General features: G+C 43.8%; 1 protein-coding gene across 3 annotated transcripts in view; it reads left to right on the top strand.

Annotated features, from left to right (window-relative positions):
* The window catches only part of ADAMTSL1 (ADAMTS like 1), a 475,434-nt gene that overhangs the window by 353,629 nt on the left and 96,711 nt on the right, over nt 1-25,094 (top strand). For all 3 annotated transcript variants that reach the window (XM_060102066.1, XM_060102065.1, XM_060102068.1), the window contains 2 exons: nt 13,876-14,004; nt 22,355-22,534. In XM_060102066.1, coding sequence (XP_059958049.1) covers nt 13,876-14,004; nt 22,355-22,534 — 309 coding nt within the window. The remainder of the gene's footprint in view (nt 1-13,875; nt 14,005-22,354; nt 22,535-25,094) is intronic.

Below are 25,094 nucleotides of genomic sequence, written 5' to 3'. Positions count from 1 at the left end.
CGCTGATAGCCACAGCTCGTGCCCATCTCTGGGGCTCCTTTAAGTGGCGCTCTTAATCCCCTCTCCTCGCACACCAGGAAACAGAGGGAAGAAAGAGTCTCTTGCCTCTTCGGCAGCTCCAGACTTTTTCCCAGACTCCCTCCCGGCTAGCTGTGGTGCACTAGCCCCTTCAGGCTGTGTTCACACTGCCAACCCCAGTCCTCTCCCTGGGATCCGACCTCCAAAGCCCGAGCCTCAGCTCCTAGCCCCTGCCCGCCCCGGCAGGTGAGCAGACAAGCCTCTCTGGCTGGTGAGTGCTGGCCAGCACCGATCCTCTGTGCAGGAATCTCTCCACTTTGCCCTCTGCACCCCTGTTTCTGTGCTCTCCTCCATGGCTAGAAGCTTCCCCCTCCACCACCTGCAGTCTCTGCCTGTGAAGGGCCTTCCTAGTGTGTGGACACCTTTCCTCTTTCACAGCTCCCTCTCACTGGTGCAGGTCCTGTCCCTATTCTTTTGTCTCTGTTTTTTCTTTTTTCTTTTGCCCTACCCAGATACGTGGGGAGTTTCTTACCTTTTGGGAGGTCTGAGGTCTTCTGCCAGCGTTCAGTAGGTGTTCTATAGGAGCAGTTCCACACGTAGATGTATTTCTGATGTATCTGTGGGGAGGAAGGTGATCTACGCGTCTTACTCTTCCACCATCCTCGGGATCGCCCATAGATTGTGGATTGTCATGTTTTCATTGTCATTTGTCTCTAGGTATTTTTTGATTTTCTCTTTGATTTCTTCAGTGATCTCTTGGTTATTTAGTAACGTATTGTTTAGCCTCCATCTGTTTGTGTTTTTCTTACGTTTTTTTCCCTGTAATTCATTTCTAATCTCTTAGCATTGTAGTCAGAAAAGATGCTTGATATGATTTCAATTTTCCTAAATTTACTGAGGCTTGATTTGTGACCCAGGATGTGATCTATCCTGGAGAATGTTCAGTGCACACTTGAGAAGAAAGTGTAATCTGCTGTTTTTGGATGGAATGTCCTATAAATATCAATTAAATCTATCTGGTCTATTGTGTCATTTAAAGCTTCTGTTTCCTCATTTGTTTTCATTTTGGATGATCTGTCCATTGGTGTAAGAGAGGTGTTAAAGTCCCCCACTATTATTGTGTTACTGTTGATTTCCTCTTTTATAGCTGTTAGCAGTTGCCTTATGTATTGAGGTGCTCCTATGTTGGGTACATATATATTTATAATTGTTATATCTTCTTCTTGGATTGATCCCTTGATCATTATGTAGTGTGATTCTTTGTCTCTTGTAATAGTCTTTATTTTAAAGTCTATTTTATCTGAAATGAGTATTGCTACTCCAGCTTTCTTTTGATTTCCATTTGCATGGAATATCTTTTTCCATCCCCTCACTTTCAGTCTGTATGTGTCCCTAGGTCTGAAGTGGGTCTCTTGTAGACAGCATATAGATGGGTCTTGTTTTTGTATCCATTCAGCAAGCATGTGTCTTTTGGTTGGAGCATTTAATCCATTCACGTTTAAGGTAATTATCGATATGTATGTTCCTATGACCATTTACTTAATTGTTTTGGGTTTGTTTCGTAGGTCCTTTCCTTCTCTTGTGTTTCCCACTTAGAGAAGTTCCTTTCGCTTTTGTTGTAGGGCTGGTTTGGTGGTGCTGAATTCTCTTTGCTTTTGCTTGTCTGTAAAGCTTTTGATTTCTCCATCGAATCTCAATGAGATCCTTGCTGGATAGAGTAATCTTGGTTGCAGGTTCTTCCCTTTCATCACTTTAAGTATATCATGCCACTCCCTCTGGATTGAAGAGTTTCTGCTGAGAAATCAGCTGTTAACCTTATGGGAGTTCCCTTGTATGTTATTTGTCATTTTTCCCTTGCTGCTTTCAAAAATTTTTTTTGTCTTTAATTTTTGCCAATTTGATTACTATGTGTCTCGGTGTGTTTCTCCTTGGGTTTATCCTGTATGGGACTCACTGCGCTTCCTGGACTTGGGTGGCTATTTCCTTTCCCATGTTAGGGAAGTTTTTGACTATAATCTCTTGAAATATTTTCTCTGGTCCTTTCTCTCTCTCTTCTCCCTCTGGGACCCCTATAATGCAAATGTTGTTGAATTTAATGTTGTCCCAGAGGTCTCTTAGGCTGTCTTCATTTCTTTTCATTCTTTTTTCTTTATTCTGTTCTGCAGCAGTGAATTCCCCCTTTCTGTCATGCAGGTTACTTATCCGTTCTTCTGCCTCAGTTATTCTGCTATTGATTCCTTCTAGTGTAGTTTTCATTTCAGTTATTGTTTTGTTCATCTCTGTTTGTTTGTTCTTTAATTCGTCTAGGTCTTTGTTAAACACTTCTTGCATCTTCTCGATCTTTGCCTCCATTCTTTTTCTGAGGTCCTGGATCATCTTCATTATCATTATTCTGAATTCTTTTTCTGGAAGGTTGCCTATCTCCACTTCATTTAGTTGTTTTTCTGGGGTTTTATCCTGTTCCTTCTTCTGGTACATAGCTCACTGCCTTTTCATCTTGTCTGTCCTTCTGTGAATGTGGTTTTTGTTCCACAGGCTGCAGGATTGTAGTTCTTCTTGCTTCTGCTGTCTGCTCTCTGATAGATGAGGCTATCTAAGAGGCTTGTGCAAGTTTCCTGATGGGAGGGACTGGTGGTGGGTAGATCTGACTGTTGCTCTGGTGGGCAGAGCTCAGTAAAAGTTTAATCCGCTTGACTGCTGATGGGTGGGGCTGGGTACCCTCCCTGTTGGTTGTTTGGCCTGCGGCAACCCAACACTGGAGCCTACCTGGGCTCTTTGGTGGGGCTAATGACAGACTCCAGGAGGGCTCCTGCCAGTCAGTACTTCCCAGAACTTCTGCTGCCAGTGTCCTTGTCCCCACGGTGAGCCACAGCCACCGCCCCACCTCTGTAGGAGACCCTACAACACTAGCAGGTAGGTCTGGTTCTGTCTCCCCTGGGGTCACTTCTCCTTCCCCTGGGTCCCGATGCACACACTACTTTGTGTGTGCCCTCCAAGGGTAGATTCTCTGTTTCCCCCAGTCCTGTCGAAGTCCTGCAATCAAATCCCACTTGCCTTCAAAGTCTGATTCTCTAGGAATTCCTCCTCGCATTGCCGGACCCCCAGGTTGGGAAGCCTGACGTGGGGCTCATAACCTTCACTCCAGTGGGTGGACTTCTGTGGTATAAGTGTTCTCCAGTCTGTGAGTCACCGAACCAGCAGTTATGGGATTTGATTTTATTGTAATTGCCCCCGTCCTGCCCTCTCATTGTGGCTTCTCCTTTGTCTTTGAATGTGGGGTATCTTTTTTTGTGAGTTCCAGTGTCTTCCTGTCAATGATTGTCCAGCAGCTGGTTGTGATTCTGGTGTTCTCACAAGAGGGAGTGAGAGCATGTCCTTCTACTCCGCCATCTTGGTTCCTCCAGCTACCATGTCTTCTTTATCCATTCCTCTGTCGATGGACATTTAGGTTGCTTCCATGTTTTGGCTATTGTAAATAATGCTGCAGTGAACATTGGGGTGCATGTATCTTTTCAAATTATGGTTTTCTCCTGATACATGCCCAGGAGTGGGATTGCTGGATTATATGGTAGTTCTGTTTTTAGCTTTTTAGGAACCTCCCTATTGTTCCCTGTAGCGGCTATACCAATTTACGTTCCCACCAACTTGTAGGAAGGTTTCCTTTTCTCCACACCCTCTCCAGCATTTAGTGTTTGTAGACTTTTTGATGATGACCATTCTGACTGGTGTGAGGTGATACCTCATTGTAGTTTTGATTTGAATTTTTCTGATAATTAGTGATGTTGTGCATCTTTTCATAGGCTTTTGGGCCATTTGTATGTGTTCTTTGGAAAAATGTCTGTTTATATCTTCTGTCCATTTTTTGATGGGGTTTTTTTTTTTGATATAGAGCTGTGTGAGCTCTTTGTATATTTTAGAGATTAATCACTTGTTGGTTGCATCATTTGCCAATATTGATATTTTCTCCCATTCTTGGTTGTCTTTTTGTTTTATTTATGGTTTCCTTTGCTCTGAAAAAGCTTTTATGTTTAATTAGGTCCCATTTGTTTATTTTTGCTCTTATTTTTATTACTTTAGAAGGTGAATCCAAATAGACATTTCTCCTTTTTTGTCTCTTGTAACAGTCTTTATTTTATAGTCTATTTTTCCTGTTATGAGTATTGCTACTCCTGCTTTCGTTTGATTTCCATTTGCATGGAATAACTTTTTCCATTCCCTCACTTTCAGTCTGTATGTGTCCCTAGATCTGAAGTGGCTCTCTTGTAGAAACATGTATGTGGATATTGTTTTTGTAACCATTCAGCCAGTCTATGTCTTTTGGTTGGAACATTTAATCCATTTACACTTAAGGTAATTATCAATATGTACGTTCATATTGCCATTATGTTAATTGTTTTGATTTTGTTTTTGCAGGTCTTTTTTCTTTCCTTTCTCTTTGGTTCTCTTCTCTTGTGATTTGATGACTATCCTTAGTGTTTTATTTGGATTGTTTCTCTCTTTTTTTCTGTGTATCTATTGTAGGTTTTTGGTTGGTGTTTACCATGAGGTTTTGATATAGCAGTCTATATTTATACAAGATTGTTTTAAGTTACTGGTCTCTTCATTTAAAATGCATTTCCAATATCCTGTGTTTATACTTTCCTCTTCTCACAATTGCTGGTTCTGATATCATATTTGTGTGTAAATAATTTCCTCCCTCTATTGTATGTTTGCCTTTACTGGCGAGCTTTACCATTCATAATTTTCTTGTTTCTAGTTGTGTCCTTTTCTTTTCTGCTTAAAGAAGTTCCTTTAGCATTTGTTGTAAAGCTGGTCTGGTGGTCCTGAGTTCTCTTAGCTTTTGCTTGTCTGTAATGCGTTTCATTTCTCCGTCAAATCTGAATAAGAACCTTGCAGGGTAGAATACTCTTGGTTGTAGGTTCTCCCCTTTCATCACTTTAAATATATGGTGCCACTCCTTTCTGGCCTGCAGAGTTTCTACTGAAAAATCAGCTGATGTCCTTCTGGGGATTCCCTTGTATGTTATTTGTTGCTTTTCCCTTGTTGCTTTTAATATTTTCTCTGTCTTTAATTTTTGTTAGTTTGGTTAATATGTGCCTTGGCATGTTCCTCCTTGGGTTTATCCTGTATGGGACTCTCTGTGCTTCCTGGACTTGAGTGTTTCCTTTCCCATGTTAGGGAAGTTTTTGACTATAATCTCTTCAAATATTTTCTCAGGCCCTTTCTCTGTCTTCATTTTTTGGGACCCCTATAATGTGAACATTGTTGCATTTAGTGTTGTGTCTGTGGTCCCTGAGACTGTCCTTATTTCTTTCATTCTATTTTCTTTATTCTGTTCCATGGCAGTGATTTCCACCACTCTGTCTTCCAGGTCACTTAATTGTTATGCCTCATTTATTCTGCTATTGATTCCTTCTATTGTACTTTTAATTTCAGTTATTGTATTGTTCATCTCTGTTTGTTTATTCTTTAAGTCTTCTAGCTCTTTGCTGAACATATCTTGTATCATCTCAGTCTGTGCCTCCATTCATTTCCCAAGATCTTGGATCATCTTTACTATCATAACTCTGAATGCTTTTTCAGATAGATTGCCTGTCTCCACTTCACTTAGTTGTTCTTCTGGGTTTTTATCTGGTTCCTTCATCCGGACCATATTTCTCTGCCATCTCATTTTGTTTAACTTTATGCTTTTGTGGTCTCCTTTTTGCAGGCTGCAGGGTTGTAGTTCCTCTTGCTTCTGTTTTCTGCCCCCAGTAGGTGAGATTTGTCCAGGGGCTTATGCAGGCTTCCTGGTGGGAGGGACTGGTGCCTACCCACTGGTGGGTGGAGTTGGGTCTTGTCCCTCTGGTGTGCAGTGTTGCATCACAGGGTGTGTTTAGAAGTGGCTGTGGCTCAGGACAACTTTAGGCACCCTGTCTGCTGATGGTTGGGGCTGTGTTCCCACCTTGTTGGTTGCTTGGCCTAAGGCGTCCCAGCACTGGAGCCTGCAGGCTGTTGGGTGGGGTCAGATCTCAGTGCCAAAATGGTGACCTCCAGGAGAGCTCACACCAATGAATATTCACTGGGCCTTCCACCATCAGTGTCTTTGCCCCCACAGTGAGGCACAGCCGACCTCTGCCTCCCCAGATGACCCTCCAAGACTGCCAGTAGATTTAACCCAGGCTCCTATGGAGTCACTGCTTTATGCTGGGTCCCAGTGCACGTGAAATCTTTTTTTTTTTTTTTTTTCTTTTTGCGGTATGTGGGCCTCTCACTGTTGTGGCCTCTCCCGTTGCGGAGCACAGGCTCCGGATGCGCAGGCCCAGCGGCCATGGCTCACGGGCCCAGCCGCTCCGCGGCATATGGGATCCTCCCAGACTGGGGCACGAACCCGTATCCCCTGCATCGGCAGGCGGACTCTTAACCACTGCGCCACCAGGGAGGCCCGTGCACGTGAAATCTTATGTGCACCCTCCAAGAGTGGAGTCTCTCTTTCCTCCTCTCCTGTGGACCTACTGCAATCAAGCCCCACTGGCCTTCAAAGCCAAATGCTTTAGGGCTTTTCCTCCTGATGCCATACCCTCAGGCTGGGGAGCTTGATGTGGAGCTCAGAACTCTCACTCATGTGGGAGAACCTCTGCAATGTAATTATTTTCCATTTTGTGGGTTGCCTCCGGCACCCTGGCGTGTATGGGATTTGATTATATCATGATAAGTGCCCCTCCTACCATCTCTTTGTGGCTTCAACTTTGTCTTTGGATGTAAAATATCTTTTTTGGTAGGTTCCAGTCTTTTTTGTCAGTGGTTGTTCAGCAGTTAGTTGTGATTTTGGTGTTTTCATGAGAGAGGGTGAGCTCAATTCCTTCTACTCCGCCATCTTGTCCAGAATTGAGGGGCCACTTTTAGTTTGGATGCTTGGTGCCTCTTTCTTCAGCATGTGCTGGCTGTTATCCCCTTGATATGGGGCATACAGGTGCAGCCACCTGTGCACGCTCAGATGGTAGGGGCAGCGATCAGTGCCCACTCATGGGTCTCCTGCCACCAGCAGCCCGCACACCCCTGGGACAGCTGGGGTAGCTATTGGCACCTGCTCCCAGGTCTCTTGGCAGTGGCAACAGAGGCAGCGATTACCATCTGCTCATAGCCCATGTGCTCTTCCCGGATGGCATGGGCAGAGATTGGCACCTGCTTGTGGGTGTCAGAGTGGCTGCAGCAGCTCACGCACTCCTGGGAGAGCAGGGCCACAACTTGGCACTGACTTGTGGGTCTCGTAGTGGCAGCAGTGCCCCGCACACTCCTGGGACAGCAGAGGCAGAACTTGGCACCTGCTTGCGGGTCTTGTAGCAGCAGCAGCAGCAGTGCACACACTCCTGGGACTCTTAGCGGTGGTGGCGGCCCGTGCCCGTCTCTGGAGCCCAAGATAGCAACAGCATCTCATGCCTGCCCCCAGAGGTCATGTAGGCTGTGTCCTGTTGCCTGAGAGTGTGCACATAGAAAGAAGCTCCTATGGTGGTCCCACCCCTTTCCTCCTGTGCCCCCCCAACAATGGTGCCTTGCCTCTCTGGTGGGCCAAGGCTTCTTCCAAGTATGCCCTCAGTTGCCACATTCCAGCCTCTTCAGGCTGTCTTGGTGCAGCCAACCCCAGTCCTCTCCCTGAATCTGACCTCCAAAGCCCAAGCTCCAGCATCCAGCACCCCCTGCACCAGTGGACAAGCGTCTGAGACTGGGGAGCGCAGGGCGGTGTCACCGACCATCTGTGCAGGTCACTGTTTTGCCTAACTCAAACCAGTTGCTGCACTGTCCTCTGAGCCTCCAAAGCTCCCCCTCCATCCAGGCTGATCCTCCCACTAGTGAGGCGACTTCGCAGGGAGCAGAAACCTTTTTTCCTTCACAGCTTCCTCCCTGGGGTGCAAGTCCCGTCCCAATTCCTTTTCTTTTTTCTTTTGTCCTACCCGGTTACATGGAGGTTTTCTTGACCTTTCAGAAGTCTGAGGTCTTCTGCCAGTGTTCAGTAGATGTTCTGTGTGAGTCGTTCCACTTGTAGATGTATTTTTGATGTACTTGTTGGGGTCGGTGAGTTCCATGTCCTCCTCTGCCATCTTGATCCCCCCCTCCAATTTTTATTTTTTTATTGAAGTGTAGTTGATTTGCAGTATTTTCGGTATACTGCAAAGTGATTCAGTTATACATATATACATAGGTATGTATTCTTTTTCAGATTCTCTTCCATTATAAGTTATTACAAGATATTGAATATAGTTCCCTATGCTATACAGTAGATCCTTGTTATTTTTGATGGCTAAGAATCACAGAGAACCATTTTCAAATGCCATTTGTGACTCATAATGTTAGAAGAGTTGAAAGAAGACCTGTTTGATTCATTCATTCAGTGAGTCAATAAATATTAATTAAACATGGATTAATTAGTATCCTTGCTAGTTTGGCACTTTTTTCTGTTTGCCTATCTCACAAACAAAACCATAAATATATGGTGGTTAAAATATGATAGATTTTTTCTCACTCACCTAACGTCTAAAACAAATGATTGCACAAGAGGTTTTTTGTGGTTTGGGTCAAGAAGTGGTACACTTGACTTCTGCTCCCATTTCATTTGTTACAATTCACTGCCTTGCCCATCCCTAACTACAGAGAGGCTGGTAAATGACCTGACTGTGTGCCTAGGAAGAAGAAGAAAAGTATTTGGTTGGTAGCAGATCCATCTCTGCCATCCTTCTAAAATGGAAGGCATTGTGCTGTTGAAAACAAATTTGCTGTTAGCGGAGGCCTAGACTTCGGCCCTGAGAAAAAGTTACTTACAATGCTCTCTGTTCTTGGCTGCGCTCAAAAAACAAGTCTTCATCTCCTCTGGCTCCTCTCTCCATCTCCTTTATACTGGGCCAAAGATATTTTTCAAGCACATATGTTCAGATTTTTTCCCATTGGGTTTTGATTTTACCCAAAGTCACACATGAGCGAAAGAGGTGTGAGCCAGAGCCCAGACTGTGCACAGGAATGTATTTCCAAGATTTGCTCCTAGGGCTGCTCATCTTTCCCTGCCTGTCTCTCCAGCTACTGGTCCTTCCAGGTCAGGACAGTGCCTGTTTGGTCGAAGGCCTCTGCTCTAAAGGCAACACAAGATGGCACTCCTCCACATCAGTGCATATTGACATGCAAGTGTTAGTGGACCTTAGGTTCACCCTTGTACCAGGGCTCCCCTTGCTTACCACTGAGGCTCTGAATCTCCTGTTCCATATCACTTGAACAGGAGCCATAATCCAAAAGCTCAAGGGTATGATGAGGTCTAAAGGAAATGAACAATAAATCATTCTCTTAATGCTTTCTTTTCTGTGTCTGACTTTGTTGAAGAGACTTGATTCCTTATATTGGGCCTGATAAATTGAAAAGCTTGCTTTTGTTTCTATTTCCTTGTTCTTCTTATATATATATGCAGATATAAAACTAAGCATAATCTCCTTTGATGTATAGCTCTCATGCGACTCTAACACCAATTTACAGGTTCAATGAAAGAGTAATCTGTAAACCCTATCAATTTCCAGAAATCAACACGAATGTAATCTGCTAGCTGATGCTGACCCACAGAGATGACATGGTGGACAGGGGCCTGATGTCTGAGGCTCTGCCCACACTGCAGAGTCTCTGTGATCATGGCTCAGCCTCTCTTTTTTTTGTTTTGCCTATTGTGAAAAGCTTTTTGGTCAGGCAAGCCATGACCTTTTTTAGCATTCTCTTAGCACAAATACATAATTTATCACTTCACTCCCTCTCTGCATCTCTATTTTTTTTTCTTCTTAGTTGACTTCCTTAATTAAAATAATACTAGCTAATGGGATTATAATGAAGCATAAACATAGGCGTGGCATCACACAGCAGTACTCACCTCACTAGGTGACTATCTAGGTGATCTAAAGTGAACTTAAATTATTTTTGTTTTGTTTTTTGGTTGACCATTAAAATAAGAATTCCAACCTGAAATTTTCTTTTTTAAAAAATTTTTATTGAAGTATAGGGTTTTCTTCACAGTTAATGAAGGCACAGAAGTGTGAATGCCATTGTAGATTGTCCTGCCTATAAAATGGTTGAAACTAAATTAAATCCATTTGGCCTACAAAAAATTAAGCTTTGGGTATATGAAAATGATCTCATGTGGACCCTTATTTCCCCAAGGTGCTCAGTAAATGAATCTTTTCATTGTATGTTGTGGTCATGTACATGAAGTGCTGTATTTTTATCCCCAGCTGATAAAGGTCTATTAAAGTGTAATGTACACAGAACTTCCACTTCTGGGAAGATGCCATAGATGTATTTTTTCCCTATTCCTCCTGGTAAATGCAACTAAAATCCAGACATTGTATATAAAACAAACATAAGAAGACTGAAAAGGAGAGAGGAGAAAACAGACTGCCTAGGGACCTTGGGTACCAAGGAATGACACAATTGTGACTTCATTGGGTTTTCTGAGCTGTTTGTTTGTTTGCCTCATAAAGCCCAAACTTGGAGCTGAAGAAGGCGGCTGCCAGGAAATGCAACAGAAACAGAAAAAAATGTCCCAGCTTAAGCCTGCTTCCTCTACCCAAAGGAACAGGAAAGGGGCAACCTAGCAGGACAGAAAACTAGAAAATGCTGCTCTACTCAAAACACCACCCACACCAGCAAAGCCTGAATGGGAAGAGTGGACTCCTCGTCAGACTGAAACATGGTTCCCCAACACCCCCATGGACGTGGCGTCAGAGAAGATGGATTTTATCCCCACAGGGGCACAATGTGGAGACCACATGGGGATCCTAGACTTCTACCCTCATCCTGGAGTGTCCCTCTTCCTCTTCCCGCTGGGGTGGTGGTAGAGAAAGCCCCCTGGAGAGTTAGGACTTTCACTCATCACCAGCAGTAACAAGGCTTCTCCCACGGCAGGGTCAGTGGAGAGCAGGGGGGCAAAAGAAGCTCCACCCAGGCCCAGCAGTTAAGAGGAGCCCCCCACGTGGGTCAAAATGGAAGCCAAGTGGAGAACCTGGACTTCTACTTCCACTGAGTAGTAACCAGGTAGCATCTCTCTGCTCCCTGACCTGAGTGGTTTCAGAGAACAGCAGCTAAAACAGATTTAAATAAGGTCCAGAGTTGTAAAAATGATATGAAAATGTCCAGGTTTCAACCGAAAAATCACTCATCGTACTAAAAACCTACTTTTAACACTTTCGTTCAATGTAGTGATGGAAGTTCTATCCAGTGAAACAATCCAAGGAAAGGAAATAAAATGCATATAGATCAAAAGGAAGGAATAAAACTGTTCACAGAAGAAATGATCACCTACTTAGAAAATACCAAGGAATCTATAAAACAAAGTTCTAGAACTAATATATAAGTTTAGCAAGGTCACACGCTATACAAAACAACTGTTTCTGTATACTAGCAATGGACACATGAACACTGAAATTGAAAATACAATATCATTTACCATCCCTTAAAAAAATAATAATTGGGTATAAATCTAACAAATTATGTCCAGGACTTGTACACTGGAAACTACAAAACTCTGATGAAAGAAAGTAAAGGAGATCTAAATAAATAGACATACAATGTTCATGGATTGGAAGACCCAACACAGTAAAGATGTCAATTCTCTCTAAATTGATATACGTGTTTGTATATTTCCTATCTGAATCACAACAAAATTTTATAGTTGTAGACAAGACTATTCTAACATTATGTAGAAAGGCAAAGAAACTAGCATAGCAAAGAATAATAAAGTGGGAAGAATCAGACTCAAGAATCAATTTCAAGATTAATTATATAACTACAATAATTAAGACTGTGTGGTATTGGTAGAGAGATAGACACATAAATCAGTGGAACAGAAACAAGAACACAGAAGTAGAGCCTCAAAAATATACTCAGCTGATGCTGACAAACACAAAAGCAATTCCATGGAAGAAAGATAGCTTGTTCAATTAATGGTGGTGGAGCAACTGGACATCCATAGGCAAAAAACAAATAAACTTTGACCTAAGTCTCACACCTTATACGAAAATTAACTCAAAATATATCACAGACTTAAATGTAAAACTAGGAAACTTTTAGGGAAAAAATTTTTAGGATCTTGTCTAGGTAAATCTTACACTTAACATTAAAAGCATGATCCACGAAAGGAAAACTCAATAAATTGGACTTCATCAAAGTTAAAAACTTTTGCTCTGTGGAAGATCCTGTTAAGAAGATAGGGGAGGGCTTCCGTGGTGGCGCACAGGCTTCCCTGGTGGCACAGTGGATAAGAATCTGCCTGCCAATTCAGGGGACACAGGTTCGATCCCTGGTCCAGGAAGATCCCACATGCCCCAGAGCAACTAAGCCCGTGCGCCACAACTACTGAAGCCCGCGTGCCTAGAGCCCGTGCTCTGCAACAAGAGAAGCCACCACAATGAGAAGCCCACGCACCGCAACAAAGAGTAGCCCCCGCTTGCCACAGCTAGAGAAAGCCTGCACACAGCAACGAAGACCCAATGCAGCTAAAAGTAAATAAATTTTTTTTTTAATGTTTTTAAAGAAGATAGGGGAAAAGATCTATAGACTGGGAGAAATTTATTACAAACCACATATCTGACAAATGACTTACATCTAGAATGTAAAGAGCTCTCAGAACTCAATAGTAAAAAATAATCCAATTATAAAATGCTAAAGGACATGAAGAGACATTTCATCAAAGATATAAAGATGAAAAATAAGCACATGAAAAGATGTTCAATATCATTAGCCATTGGGGAAATGCAAATTTTAAAAAACCACAATGAGATGTCACTACACACCTATCAGAAAGGCTAAAATTAAAACTAATGATAACGTCAAATGCTAGCAAGGATGCAGAGAAACTAAATTACTCGTACATTACTGGTGGGAATGTAAAATGATACAGCCACTCTGGAAAACAGTTCAGCAGTTCCTTAAAAATCTACTATATGACCTAGCAATTACACTCCTGGGCATTTATCCCAGAGAAAATGAAGACAAATGTTCACACAAAAACTTGTACAGGAATGTATATAGATGCTTTATTTGAATAGCCAAAATGTGGAAACAACCCAGATGTCCTTCAACATGTGAATGGCTGAACATACTTGGTACATCCATACCATGGAATACTACTCAGCAATAAAAGGGAGCAAACTATTGATACATGCCACCATGGTACCATGTGAAACCTGGAAGAATCTCCAGAGAATTATTCTGAGTGAAAAAAAGCCCATCAAAAAAAGTTACATACCGTATGATTCCATTTATATAACATTCTTGAAATGCCAAAATTATAAGAAATGGAGAACAGATTAATGGTTGCCAGAGGATTAAGGCAGGGCTGGGGGCAGCATAAGGGATCCTTGCAGTGATGGAAATGTTGTTCTGTAGCTTAACATCATCAATGTCAGTGTTCTAGTCATGACATTGTACTCTAGTTTTGTAAGATATTACCGTTGGGGGAAACTGGGTAGAGAGTACACAGAACTGCTCTGTGTTATTTCTTATAACTGCATGTGAATCTACAACTATCTCAAAATAAAAATTTAATTAAGCCCATAAAAACAGAATGTATTGGATCATTTGTTAATTTAATGATAAGATGCACAAATCATCCCAACTTGTTGGATACCATGTTCTCTCCTCAGTTTCTTTTTGTGACAGTTCTATGGTAACTATAGACAGGTAGGTGCGTGGACGGATGGTTTTTATAGTATACAGTTAGAGTTTTTTCAAAGGAAAACACGGTCAGTGGAAAAAGCCTGGGTATGTCCCTTGTTCATTGTTGGTCATCTCGTGTTTCAAGGGAATACCCAAAGCCACCATCTAATAAAATGTCACACTCCTTCTCACCCTCAGGAAAGCCACTAGTGAAAACATCCCGAGGGACTGTGATCAACACGGAGGAACCCGCGATCACCGTTGATGTAGGAGGCACCGTCAAAACAGTTGGAGGCGTGAATGTGACTATTAACTGCCAAGTTGCAGGTGAGAAATGCATTCATATGTTAATTCATTTGTTCAAATATTAATGGAGCCCTGTGCTAGGTTGGGGGCTGAAAAGATAAGTACACATTCTACTCTCAGGGATTTGGGGCTCGTAGGAAAACTCAAGCATGAACCTCAGTCACTCTGAAAGTGGAAAGTGCTACCGGAAGTTGAGAGGAGGAAAACTGGAACAGATGAAGGGAGAAGAGGTGGTTTTTATCTCCGTCTTGCATACTGGTAGAATGTGAGCATGCAAAGATGGGGGCAGAGGGTGTTCCAGGGTGATGACAGAGTGTGAGAAAATTCATGGAAGTAGGGAAGCTGCAGGACTTCAGGGGAACAGCGTGTGCTTTGGTCTGGCCGGAGCCCAGAGTACATAGATAGGGTGGTGGGGCTTAAACTTTAGTAATGTGGGTTGCACCTCTGCCGTGGGAGACTTTGAACGCTTGGATGAGGAGTTCAGACAAAGGCAGATTGAAAGTGACATTAAGGGGCCATGCAGTGCATAAAATGGATTGAAGAAAAGAAATACAGGGACAGAGAGTCCAGTTAAGAAGCCATCATAGTAGGGCTTCCCTGGTGGCACAGTGGTTAAGAGTCCGCCTGCCAATGCAGGGGACACGGGTTCGAGCCCCGGTCCAGGAAGATCCCACATGCCGCGGAGCAACTAAGCCCGTGCGCCACAGCTACTGAGCCCGTGTGCCACAACTACTGAAGCCCGTGCACCTAGAGCCCGTGCTCTGCAGCAAGAGAAGCCACCGCAATGAGAAGTCCATGCACTGCAACAAAGAGTAGCCCCTGCTCGCCGCAACTAGTTAAAACCCGTGCACAGCAACAAAGACCCAACACAGCCAAAATAAGTAAATAAATAAATTTATATCCAAAAAAAAAAAAGAAGCCATCATAGTAGTTTAGAGCAGAGGTGCTGGGACCTGAACTCAGGGTAGTGGTGGTGGAAAGCTCGGGAGTGGATGGCAGGGGTAAGACCAACAGGAACCTGGAGCTTACTCACATCAGAAGTGGGTAGGAGTCATTAATGAAAACAGCCAATGCTATTAGGAGTGTGATATAGACATTGCCCTTGGGTAGGCCTTGCAAACTCAGAGGCCTAAAGGGACCAAAAAGTCACAGGGAAGTGGAGGAGTAGTGGACCAGAGGAGATTGTAGTATGCTCTTTATAAAGGCATCTACCATCAATTAAAAAATAAAAAACACCCACATAGACTGGAACAAAGCTCAGCTACCAATTCTCCCTTCCTGTGAACTGCTAGCCTGTCTACCCTAAGGGTTTTCACACCCACAGTGCAAAGAAAAAATGGATGGCTCTTGTGCTCAGCCACAGTCCCCTGATTGCTGTCCTCATCAGATATACCTTCCTGCGGCACCCAAACCACGGTTCCCCAGTCATACCCTGTCTGCAAAAAGGACAGGCATTGGCACCCCCTGCTCTGGGGGTTTCTTCATCTTAGATCTCAGCCCCAACACTGGAAGATTTACCTCCACTTGTGATTAATAAGGCCAGAGAGAGCCCATTTTAAAAGAAGTAGGAGGAGAATCTTCATCTAGAGCATGTTGTTTCCAAAGAACAGCCAGGTCTGGTTTTTCTCTGAAATGTTCTGGTAGCTCCAGGAACCCAAAAATATAAATCTCTCTCTGTCATCATGCATTAGCTTCTTCTTGGTAAAGCTTCCCTTGGCCTGTGCATCCAACCTCATCAGTGAAAGCTTCTGGAACTAAATCCCTTCAGGCCCTATACTCTGAAATTGGGAGTAGGACAAAATCTCTGACAGGGCTTCCCATGAATGAGTTTCCCCTCTATACACAGACTGGTGTTAGAGGCAGGGTCCTTTGTGCAGGACCATCACCCCTCATGTGCTCACTAGGAACATGGGCCTTGGAGATGGAACACCAACTGGAGATATGATGGACCATGTTGGGTCTCCTCTTGAGTGCTGGGATTGGTAGGACTAAAAGAATGGGAAGCAAAGGGCAGCAAAGCAAGGAATTGGGCATTTGAGGGAGACTGAGAGAACCAGAATCCGGGTGGAGAAGTATTTATCATAGGGAACCCAAGACAGTCAAACCAGCTTTGGTCAACTCTTCCATGCCACCTAAGGCCATGTCTCCCGACTTCATCCAGAGACTCACTCTTGGTAACCTGATGGTGAAATCCTAGGTTGTGAGGTCCGGTTTTTGCCTGGCCATGTACATTACGTTCTTTGCTTTTATGTTTATTCATAGGGCCATTTGTATTAATCATGGTTAACTAAAATGTGTGTCTCTGCCATTATGCCTTTTGTTAAGTAAGATTTTTATTCAATGTAGATGGGAAAGAGCCTGCTTTTGATTAAACTGTTGGTCTGTGAATTTACTGGACAAAGAAATCATTCTTGAGCTGAGTCTCCAGTCAAAATACCGACAGCTATAATGCTAAATAGCAGAAAAAACTAGTTTTACTTTAATACTACAAGTAGCTTTTATGGCTCTCTTGTGACATAATTTTAATGGCTATATAATAGTGTATTTTAAGAATATTACATAATTTACCTAGAATAACTCATGTCCTTACATGTTTGAGTTGTTAGCAGTTTTTCATTAAATAACATTTTGCATACATGTGCTTTCAACATGTAAAATTCAGCCTCACAAATTCTTCCCAACTCTTAAGCATAAAAAGCATTAAGCAATGAGTATGATGAGGCTTTTTCTTGAAAAGTGATCCAATCCCTTAATACCACTCCCAAACTTGTTCTCTATTTAAGAAAATTCAGAAAACTGAGTAGGAGATAAAGGGTTGGAGGAGGAGCGAGTGTTTCAGTCATTGGGAACAGGATGTGCCTGAGGTAGAAAGAGTGTGTTGCATCTGAAGGAGTGAAATGTGGCCGGTGTGTCTGTAGGATGGAGAGCAGAGAAGAAAGTAATGTGACATGTGGCTGGGAGGTGGGGAATAGTAGGCAAGGGCTAGATCTTATATGCTTTCCTAGATTATGGTACAATTTGGAACAAGGGTAGCTTTTGCAGACTTAGGATATAAAATTGTAAGGACTGGTCATGTAGAAATATATAGTTGAGGAGTCAATGATAGGCAGTGTATTAGCTAGGGAAGGCTAGACTCTGGTAACAAGTAGACTCCCAAATGTGTAATGACTCAAACACAATAGAAGTTTATTACTGCCTACCTAGGAGTCCAAAGAGTGGTCCTGGTCAGCTGGAGGGGATCTGCCCCCCACAGTCCTTCAGCATCACAGAACACTGGTGGCTATGTTATCTTGAATACATGCCTTCCAAGGTCTCCCCAGAGGTTCTCTCTATCCTGTCAACCAGAAGAGGGGAAAAACAAAGTGTAGACGATGGTTGAGAAGATTTTAAGGGTGACATCTGGAAGTAGCACACATTACTACTTCTCACATTCCTTCTTAGTCACATGGCTACTCACAGCTACAAGGGCTCTTGGGAAATACAGCCAGGCTGGGTACCCAGGAAAAAGAAGAAACAGCTATCAGTGTCTGCCACAGTCAGTGTGAAGAAATGTGGAAGGCTGAAAACCTTTCCAGACTTACGTGGTTCTTTAGAATAATTGCCAAGGCTGACATTTAAGTTACTGTACCCTTTCCTTGTCTTGCACCAAGCCATCAAAGAAACTTCTAGAACTTATCATGTCAAGGTGTACCTTTCAGTGGATGCCCCACCTCAAGATGTTGACAAGTCGCCATGGTGCAAGCAGCCTTCCAAGTGTAACAAGTGGTCTAGTTAACAAGAATATCCTGTCTGGGATTTAAAAAAAGATGATTATACATCACCCTACCTGGCAGCTCAGTGGAGATTAAAGACACTAATCCTCATAATCATATCAAGTTACATCCCATTATGACTACACTCATTTACTGATCCTTTCAAGCAGCAGGGAGAGCACTGTGTTATTGATAAGATATGCCACAAAGGGGGAAAAGTAAATGCAGGTCCTTTTCCTTCCTTTTTTGGACACAAATCATACCAGGGAGAGTGTGGAGCCTATCCAACCAACTTGTCAACAGCATAGCTTTGGACTTTGTTCTGTGGTGGAGTATATTTTTTGTCATTTTTCAGACATTTCTTTCTGTAGAATGTGCTGTCACGTAAAAACAGGCTTGGGGAAAAAAAAAACTTCCACAACCTGACTAAGGAGCACTAGCAAAGCCAGCACAAATGGATTCTAGGAAGTTCTCTCTTAACAATAATCTTGGTGTTACAATTACAGCAGAAAGGTTAATCCCAAAAGTAGGAAATATTTAAGGATTTGATACCAGAAATAATAGTGCTGCAATTCAGACCTTTTCTAAGGAAGCAGCCTGGTATAATGGCAGGTGGTGTCCTGTACTTGTTAGGAAGGGGATCCCTAGCGTTAAATGTATCTGAGTTTGGATCCCCACCTGCCATTTGTAGGTCACTGATTGACCATGAGGTAGAGAGGAGGTACAGGGACTCTGTCCCCATGTAATCATTCAGGAATCCAAACTAATGTCATTTTAGGCAGATTTCATAATCTCTTCAGGTCCAATTTCCTCATCAGTAAAATGGAGTTAGTAACAATGCTTCGCAGGACCTTTGTGAAAAATGAGTGAATATGTTTATTAAATGTTTGGCTGATAGCAAATACTCAGTAAATGTTCTTTCTCCATCTAATGTGTTCAGGATATTTTTGTATAGCTCCTGACCTTGGTGCGTTCCCAATGTCTAGGTATTCTAAACATCATTGTTAGGTATATATATCTGGTACCTTTTCCAGGGACTCTGGCTGGTGATATTTTCTGAAGCATCATTGTCATCTCTTGAGAGAAAAAGAAAAAAGAGATCTCTGGTGCATCGTTTATTTTTCTTCTCCCCTTGTTCCAACTTTGTTTGTAATATGACAGAACCAGTCATGGCAGGACTGGCTGTCATTCCAAAGTACCTTTTGGTGTCATTCTCTGCTTAAGGCGCATGATCGCAGGCAGGAATCCCCCCAAATGTGACACCAGCAACTCCATCTCCATTGGCAAATTCTTGATGCAGGCCCTGTTTGAGGGAGTCTAAGAGAGGTTTGCTAATCTATGTATTAAAGAATGATTCCTACATCGTTTGGCTTCCCTCGGTACTGCTGTCACTTCTGTGGTCCCAGTTTTACAGAGACTGGAGGTCACTTCCTTCTACCCTTCGTTATCCTGAACATGCCCATCTCTCCCATGAACTCTCCTGCTCTCAACTGAGGAATTCAGCCCTTTTAGCAAAGACTCTGTTTTGTCCGTTAAACAGACTTGCTTTCAAAGGGGCATGAGGCCAAGAGTGATGAAGTGATGAAGGAAGAAGCTTACACCCACTTCCTGGAGACATGAGAAATGGCTCCATCCCTGGGTCATCTCTCTCTCCCTCCTCCTCTTCTTTCTCACCATCCGTGTCTCCCCTCTGGCTGCCCTACAGTCACATAAGCCCTGACCAGTGAATGACACATAGGGGAGCAGCAAGTCTTGCTGCAGGAGCTGACCTTGTAAACACAGTGTTGGCTCTGGAGACATATACGCCATGGCCCATGGACACTGTCATGGAGAGAGAGCATTCCCCCCGACCATTCACTTAGTCATCACACTTTTGCTGGTGGAACTGACAGCCCATTAGTCTGGTTCTCTTACTCTGCCTCCTCGCTCTAGAACAGCCTCAGTTCCTATCAGGGATTGTGTGCTTACTGCCCACAGCCCTCCTCCAAGGAAGGTGCCAGTGACAAGTGCTATGTGTAATCAGTTCATGGTGAGGGAAAGTGGGTGAGTACTTGAAAAAGATGGTTTGTAGGAGCTCATTTTTCCTTGCACTTTCAGGAGAGAAGGGTTTTCTTCAACTTACTTTTCAGAGGCTTTCTCATGAATGCCATGGAATTTTTTTTTCCCCAACATGAAAATGGAGCTCAGGGACCAAAGTCTAAGCTGGCATGGCTGGGCATCATGATGCTCTTGCTCTCCCTAGTGGTGCTGCAATGAAAAATCAGCTTTTCTGCCTCTCACCTGCTTCTTTTCTCCAGGTGTATTTAGAGATAGTGCCAGCCTGGCCCCTCTTATGCACCTGAGCCTTAAGTTTCACAGTGTGTGCCCCTCCCTGATGGGACAGGGCTGCAGTATCCAAGTCTCCACCCCTTTCAGCAGCCTTGCCTCCTTTCTCCGGCCAGCTTGCCAGTCCCTAGTGATTCACATTGAATTATGGGTAACCTGAACAACAACAAAAGAGAGAGGACCAGAGAGTCACTCTCCTGTTCCCCATTAACAGGGAGAAAGCCCTACAGATTGGCCACACACCTTCGGCCACCATTCCACCACTGGAAACTCCACCTGAGGCAGCAGGCCAGCAAGGACACCAGTGCATTCACACAAGGTAGCTCATTGTTAGTGAGGGAACATATGAGACCACCCTTCCGTCCCACCCCACTTCCTGACACTGGGAGTTCAGGAACAGCAAGTGCGCAAGGGGCCATAATGAGGGCTGATGAGCTGGCTGTTACAAAGTAGACTGTGGGTAAAGTTTGTTCATCAAGGACAAGCAACAGGTACAGGTAACTCCTTGAAGGTGTCTTCATTTTCAACAATAGGCTGCCCATGAAGGGTAAGACTGTCCTTGCCCGAAGGGTTAGACTGCCCTTGCCCCAAGGGCAAAATCCATCCCCAACTCAGGGAAAGCACAGGACTAAAGCTCTGGCTCTGACTGTTCCTGGCTTTGACCCTATTTACCTGGATCTGACATTCTAAACCTGTCCTGGCTACATGTCCAAGAGTTTTATGAGCAAACGTTGTGAGCTGAGTCAGCAGGCTAGACAGTGCAAGGCATGGAGCTTTCTACTCCCTGGAGACATGTGAATTAATGCCACACACTTTCTGTCTCTCAGCTCACTCAGAGCTTGGCCTCCTATGCAGACCATCTCAGAAGGCTTGTCCTAAACTGGGGCCTGCTTACCAGCATGTGACCCACAGGGAAACTTCCTCAGGAATTAAAGCCATTCTTTTGTCTTAGTCTACTCAGGCTGCTGTAACAAAATGCCATACATTGGGTGACTTAAACAGCAGAAGTTTATTTCTCATGGTTCTGGAGGCTGGGAATTCCAAGATCAAGGTGCCAGCCCATTCAGTTCCTGACCAGGACTCTCTTCCTGGCTTACAGACAGCTATCTCTTGCTGTGTCCTCACATGGTGAAGACAGAGAAAGAGAGAGAGAGAAAGAGAGGGTCTCTTCTTATAAGGGCACTAATCCCATCCCAAGGGCCACCCCCCTCATCACAATCTCATCTAAACCTAACAATCTCCAAAGGCCTCACCTCCTAATGCCATCACACTGATGGTGGTTAGGGCTTCAACATATGAATTTACAAAGGATACAAACATTTAGTCCATAACACTCCTAGAGGATAGAGCCTGACTTCCAAAGACAGGAACCCCATCCCAATTCAGATGTGCATACTCTCCCCCACTCTCTCTCACAACAATAACTTAGATTGAGGAGAGAGCAGAACACTTTCTTTTTGTCTTTCTTTTTCTGTGGTGATGCTGGTAGTTCAGTCTTTTCTTATTCTAAGAAAATACTTAGGCTTCAAAAAATACAGGCTTGTTTTCTACATGGAGTGTCAACTCTGGTAAGGATCTAACAGCTTTCATTTGTCTGGTTCATGGATATATCAACATTTTGTAGCTTTTAACTTTCTACTGAGATATAATATTTATACAGAAAAGTGCACATATCATAAAGGTCCCAAGCCCACCAAACCAGCCCCCAAGTCAAAAAACAGAGGATTACTAGCAACCAAGCTCCCTGTCCCCACTCTCAGTCACAACCCCTCCCAGTCCATCCCAGTCTCTCAGAGGAACCTCCCACTCTGACTGCAGACAACAGAGTACTGATGTTACCAATTTTTGTTTTCTGCTTTCAGAAACAACATCATACTGTGTACTGTGTGTACTCTTTCACATCTGGCTTTTCTTATTTAACGTTAGGTTTGTTTCATGTAGTTGTCAGTCATTCATTTGCACTGGTGTACACATTCGGTTCTGAGGTGTTTTCTCCAAAGAATTTGGGTTCACTCCTTCCACCCTGCCAAGTGCCCTTTTCCCAGCTGCCTCCTTCCTCTTCTTTGAACCGGCCTCTCTCTTCCTGCCTCATCAGTGTAAGGTTTAAAAGGCAAAAGATCTCAAGACAGCTGAGAGGTCAGAGGCATTATTTAGTTTGGCTGAAGGGGAGTAGAAGACGCCCAGGCACATGCTTCCTGCAGAGCAGCCCTGGGGCGGCCCCTGGCAAGAGGCTATAAATGCCTCCAGGGTCACCTGAATGTGTTGGCTGATGAGTTTATTTTTTTTCCTCCTAGGTGTGCCTGAAGCTGAAGTCACTTGGTTCAGGAATAAAAGCAAACTGGGCTCCCCTCACCATCTGCACGAGGGCTCCTTGCTGCTTACAGCCGTGTCCTCCTCGGATCAGGGCCTGTACTCCTGCAGGGCGGCCAATCTGCACGGGGAGCTGACTGAGAACACCCAGCTACTGATCCTAGGTAAACACCTCGAGGCCTGCTGCCCCCTGTGGACCCCACTGGGGGTGACTGTCTGACCCACCCTCTACCTCCTCCTGTCCCTGATCCAATTAAGTGCATAAAGCTAAAATCAATATCCCTTCCCTTCTCCCCACCTTAGGGCCTCCCAGTAGAAAGAACACAGACCTTGGGGCCAAGCAAGCCAAGCAGACGTCAGTTAGAACCCTAGCTCTACTGCTGACTCACTGTGTAACCTTGGGCAAGTCACTTAACCTTGCTAAGCCGTAGATGCTAGTCTCTGTGTAGAAACTTATGGAAGAAGATTGCCCATATTTGGGTAGGGATTGGCAAACAGAGGTAACAGAAGTACAGCAGTCACTTTTAACTCCTTCTATGTTAAGGACTTCTTGGAGAATCAGACGAAAACTATAGATTACCTTGTCGAGAAAAATTCATAAATGCAAAATTTTTTGTAAAATTTCAGGAAGTTCATAGTCTAGTCCACCTAAAGTCCACACGTGTACACCCCCTGTCTTTGTCTGTTCCGGCTGCTATAGCAAAATAGCCACAGATTGGGTGGCTTATAAGCAACAGAAGATTGTTTCTCACAATTCTAGAGACTGGAAGTTCAGAATCCAGGTGCCCTCATGGTCGGGCTCTGGTGAAGGCCCTCTATGTGGCTGCAGAGTAATGGCTTCTTACTGTGCCCTCCTATGGCTGAAGGGATGAGCCAGCTCTCAGGGGTCTCTGTTATGAGGACACTAACCCCAATCCGGGGGGCTCCACCGTCATGACCTAATCATCTCCCAAAGTCCCTACCTCCTAATATCATCACCTTGAAGCAGTTAGAATTTCAACATATGAATTTGGGGGATGCAGACATTCAGACTACAGCACCCCCAAACATAAGGACCTCTGATTAAAGAGTCTAAGACAGTTCCTGGCATAAAATAGTTATTTAAAAATAACAACAGGGCTTCCCTGGTGGCGCAGTGGTTGAGAGTCCGCCTGCCGATGCAGGGGACACGGGCTCGTGCCCCGGTCCGGGAGGATCCCACATGCCGCGGAGCGGCTGGGCCCGTGAGCCATGGCCGCTAAGCCTGCGCGTCCGGAGCCTATGCTCCGCAACGGGAGAGGCCACAGCAGTGAGAGGCCCGCGTACCTCAAATAAATAAATAAATAAATAAATAACAACGATTGCTGAGACACCATCAACACTCGATGCCCAGGGCTGGACTCAGCCACGTGCAAGCTACAACCCTTTTGTCCCCTGGATTAGGACCCTCTGCTTCTCTTCCCCACAGAGTCTGGGAATTGGTGGGATAGGATAAAGAAGCTTGTTTTTGTCTTCCTTTTTTAAAAAGGCAATTATTAGAGCATGTGTGCTGGCTATCTCAGGAAGAGAAAGCCATCATTCTTAGGGAAAAAAAAAAAGGAAAATGTGAGAAATATGAATAATTACACACCACGCATACATACACATACATACATTATGGGCTTCTGCGGGGAAAAATAAGTAAACTTTATATTTTCACACCCCAGATTGATGATATACCAAAGCATAGGGTCTACCCCTGTGCACTCAGATTTCAGAGATGCCCACATGGGTTTTCATCTCAACAGTGGCTTCATAAACCTCCAGTTATCTTAGGAAGCCGCAGAAAATCAGCTCCATGAAGGATGTGATTTGTTTTGTGTTGGATTTCATCTGGCTGAGCTGCTCATATGGAGCCTGGGGCCCAGAGACTCTTGCCCCACACTGAGTTATGGAGCTTACCATGGGCTTTTCCTCCCTAATAACCCTTCCTTGTCGCCTCTGCTAACCGAGCTGAAAGCATAGGACGTGTAGCTGCTACCGTAACTCCACCAGTGAAGTGTGTACAGTCTGGGAGCCAGATCTGCAGCATTCCAATGCTAATGCAGTGTGACCGTGAACGTGGAGTTTGAAGAGCATGACGTCTTCCCATTTTAATCAAACTGGATGGGAAAAAAAATCACTAGTTAGATTCTTAATTTTAGGGCTTTCTGCAATCAGAAGTCTTGGTTTATTCATCAAAGTTTGTTACTTTCTTTAGGTACTTTGTGGACATAGGAGTAGTGTTTCTCTTTTTTTTAATCAGCCCAAAATGTGACTTAATTTTTAAATGAGGGATTTCATGTGTAAAGCTGAGGTTTCATGCCAAGGCCTGTGACTTAACCTATAATGTGGAGACTTGAAGTGTCATGAGGCTGACTTTCACTCATGTGTTCATATAACTATTCATTAAGTGGGATAACTGTTCATTAAGTGTTGCCTCGGAGTCCCATGTAGAGCTTTAGGATAAATACAAGCAGTGACCTCTGTCCTTGGGGAATTTACAGTTTCCCTCAGAAGATCAGCTGGACATGCCCTGAAGAAGCAAATTATGACAGAAGCTGTAAGGACATTAGGAGTGTGTGACATTTGGCCAGGAAAGATCGATGGTTTTAAAGATGGGACATAACCTCCCCTTTTGGCTCTTAATAAATAAGCAAAGACTTCTTGAATTTTAATATTCTTGAAGGACTATTCAATTTCAGTACTCTTGAGGGAATTCCATTT

The sequence above is a fragment of the Mesoplodon densirostris genome, chromosome 6, assembly GCF_025265405.1.
Source record: "Mesoplodon densirostris isolate mMesDen1 chromosome 6, mMesDen1 primary haplotype, whole genome shotgun sequence".
Taxonomy (NCBI): Eukaryota; Metazoa; Chordata; class Mammalia; order Artiodactyla; family Ziphiidae; genus Mesoplodon; species Mesoplodon densirostris.
The sequence above is the reverse complement of the archived record's forward strand: the minus strand, read 5'-3'. Positions and strand labels throughout refer to the sequence as shown.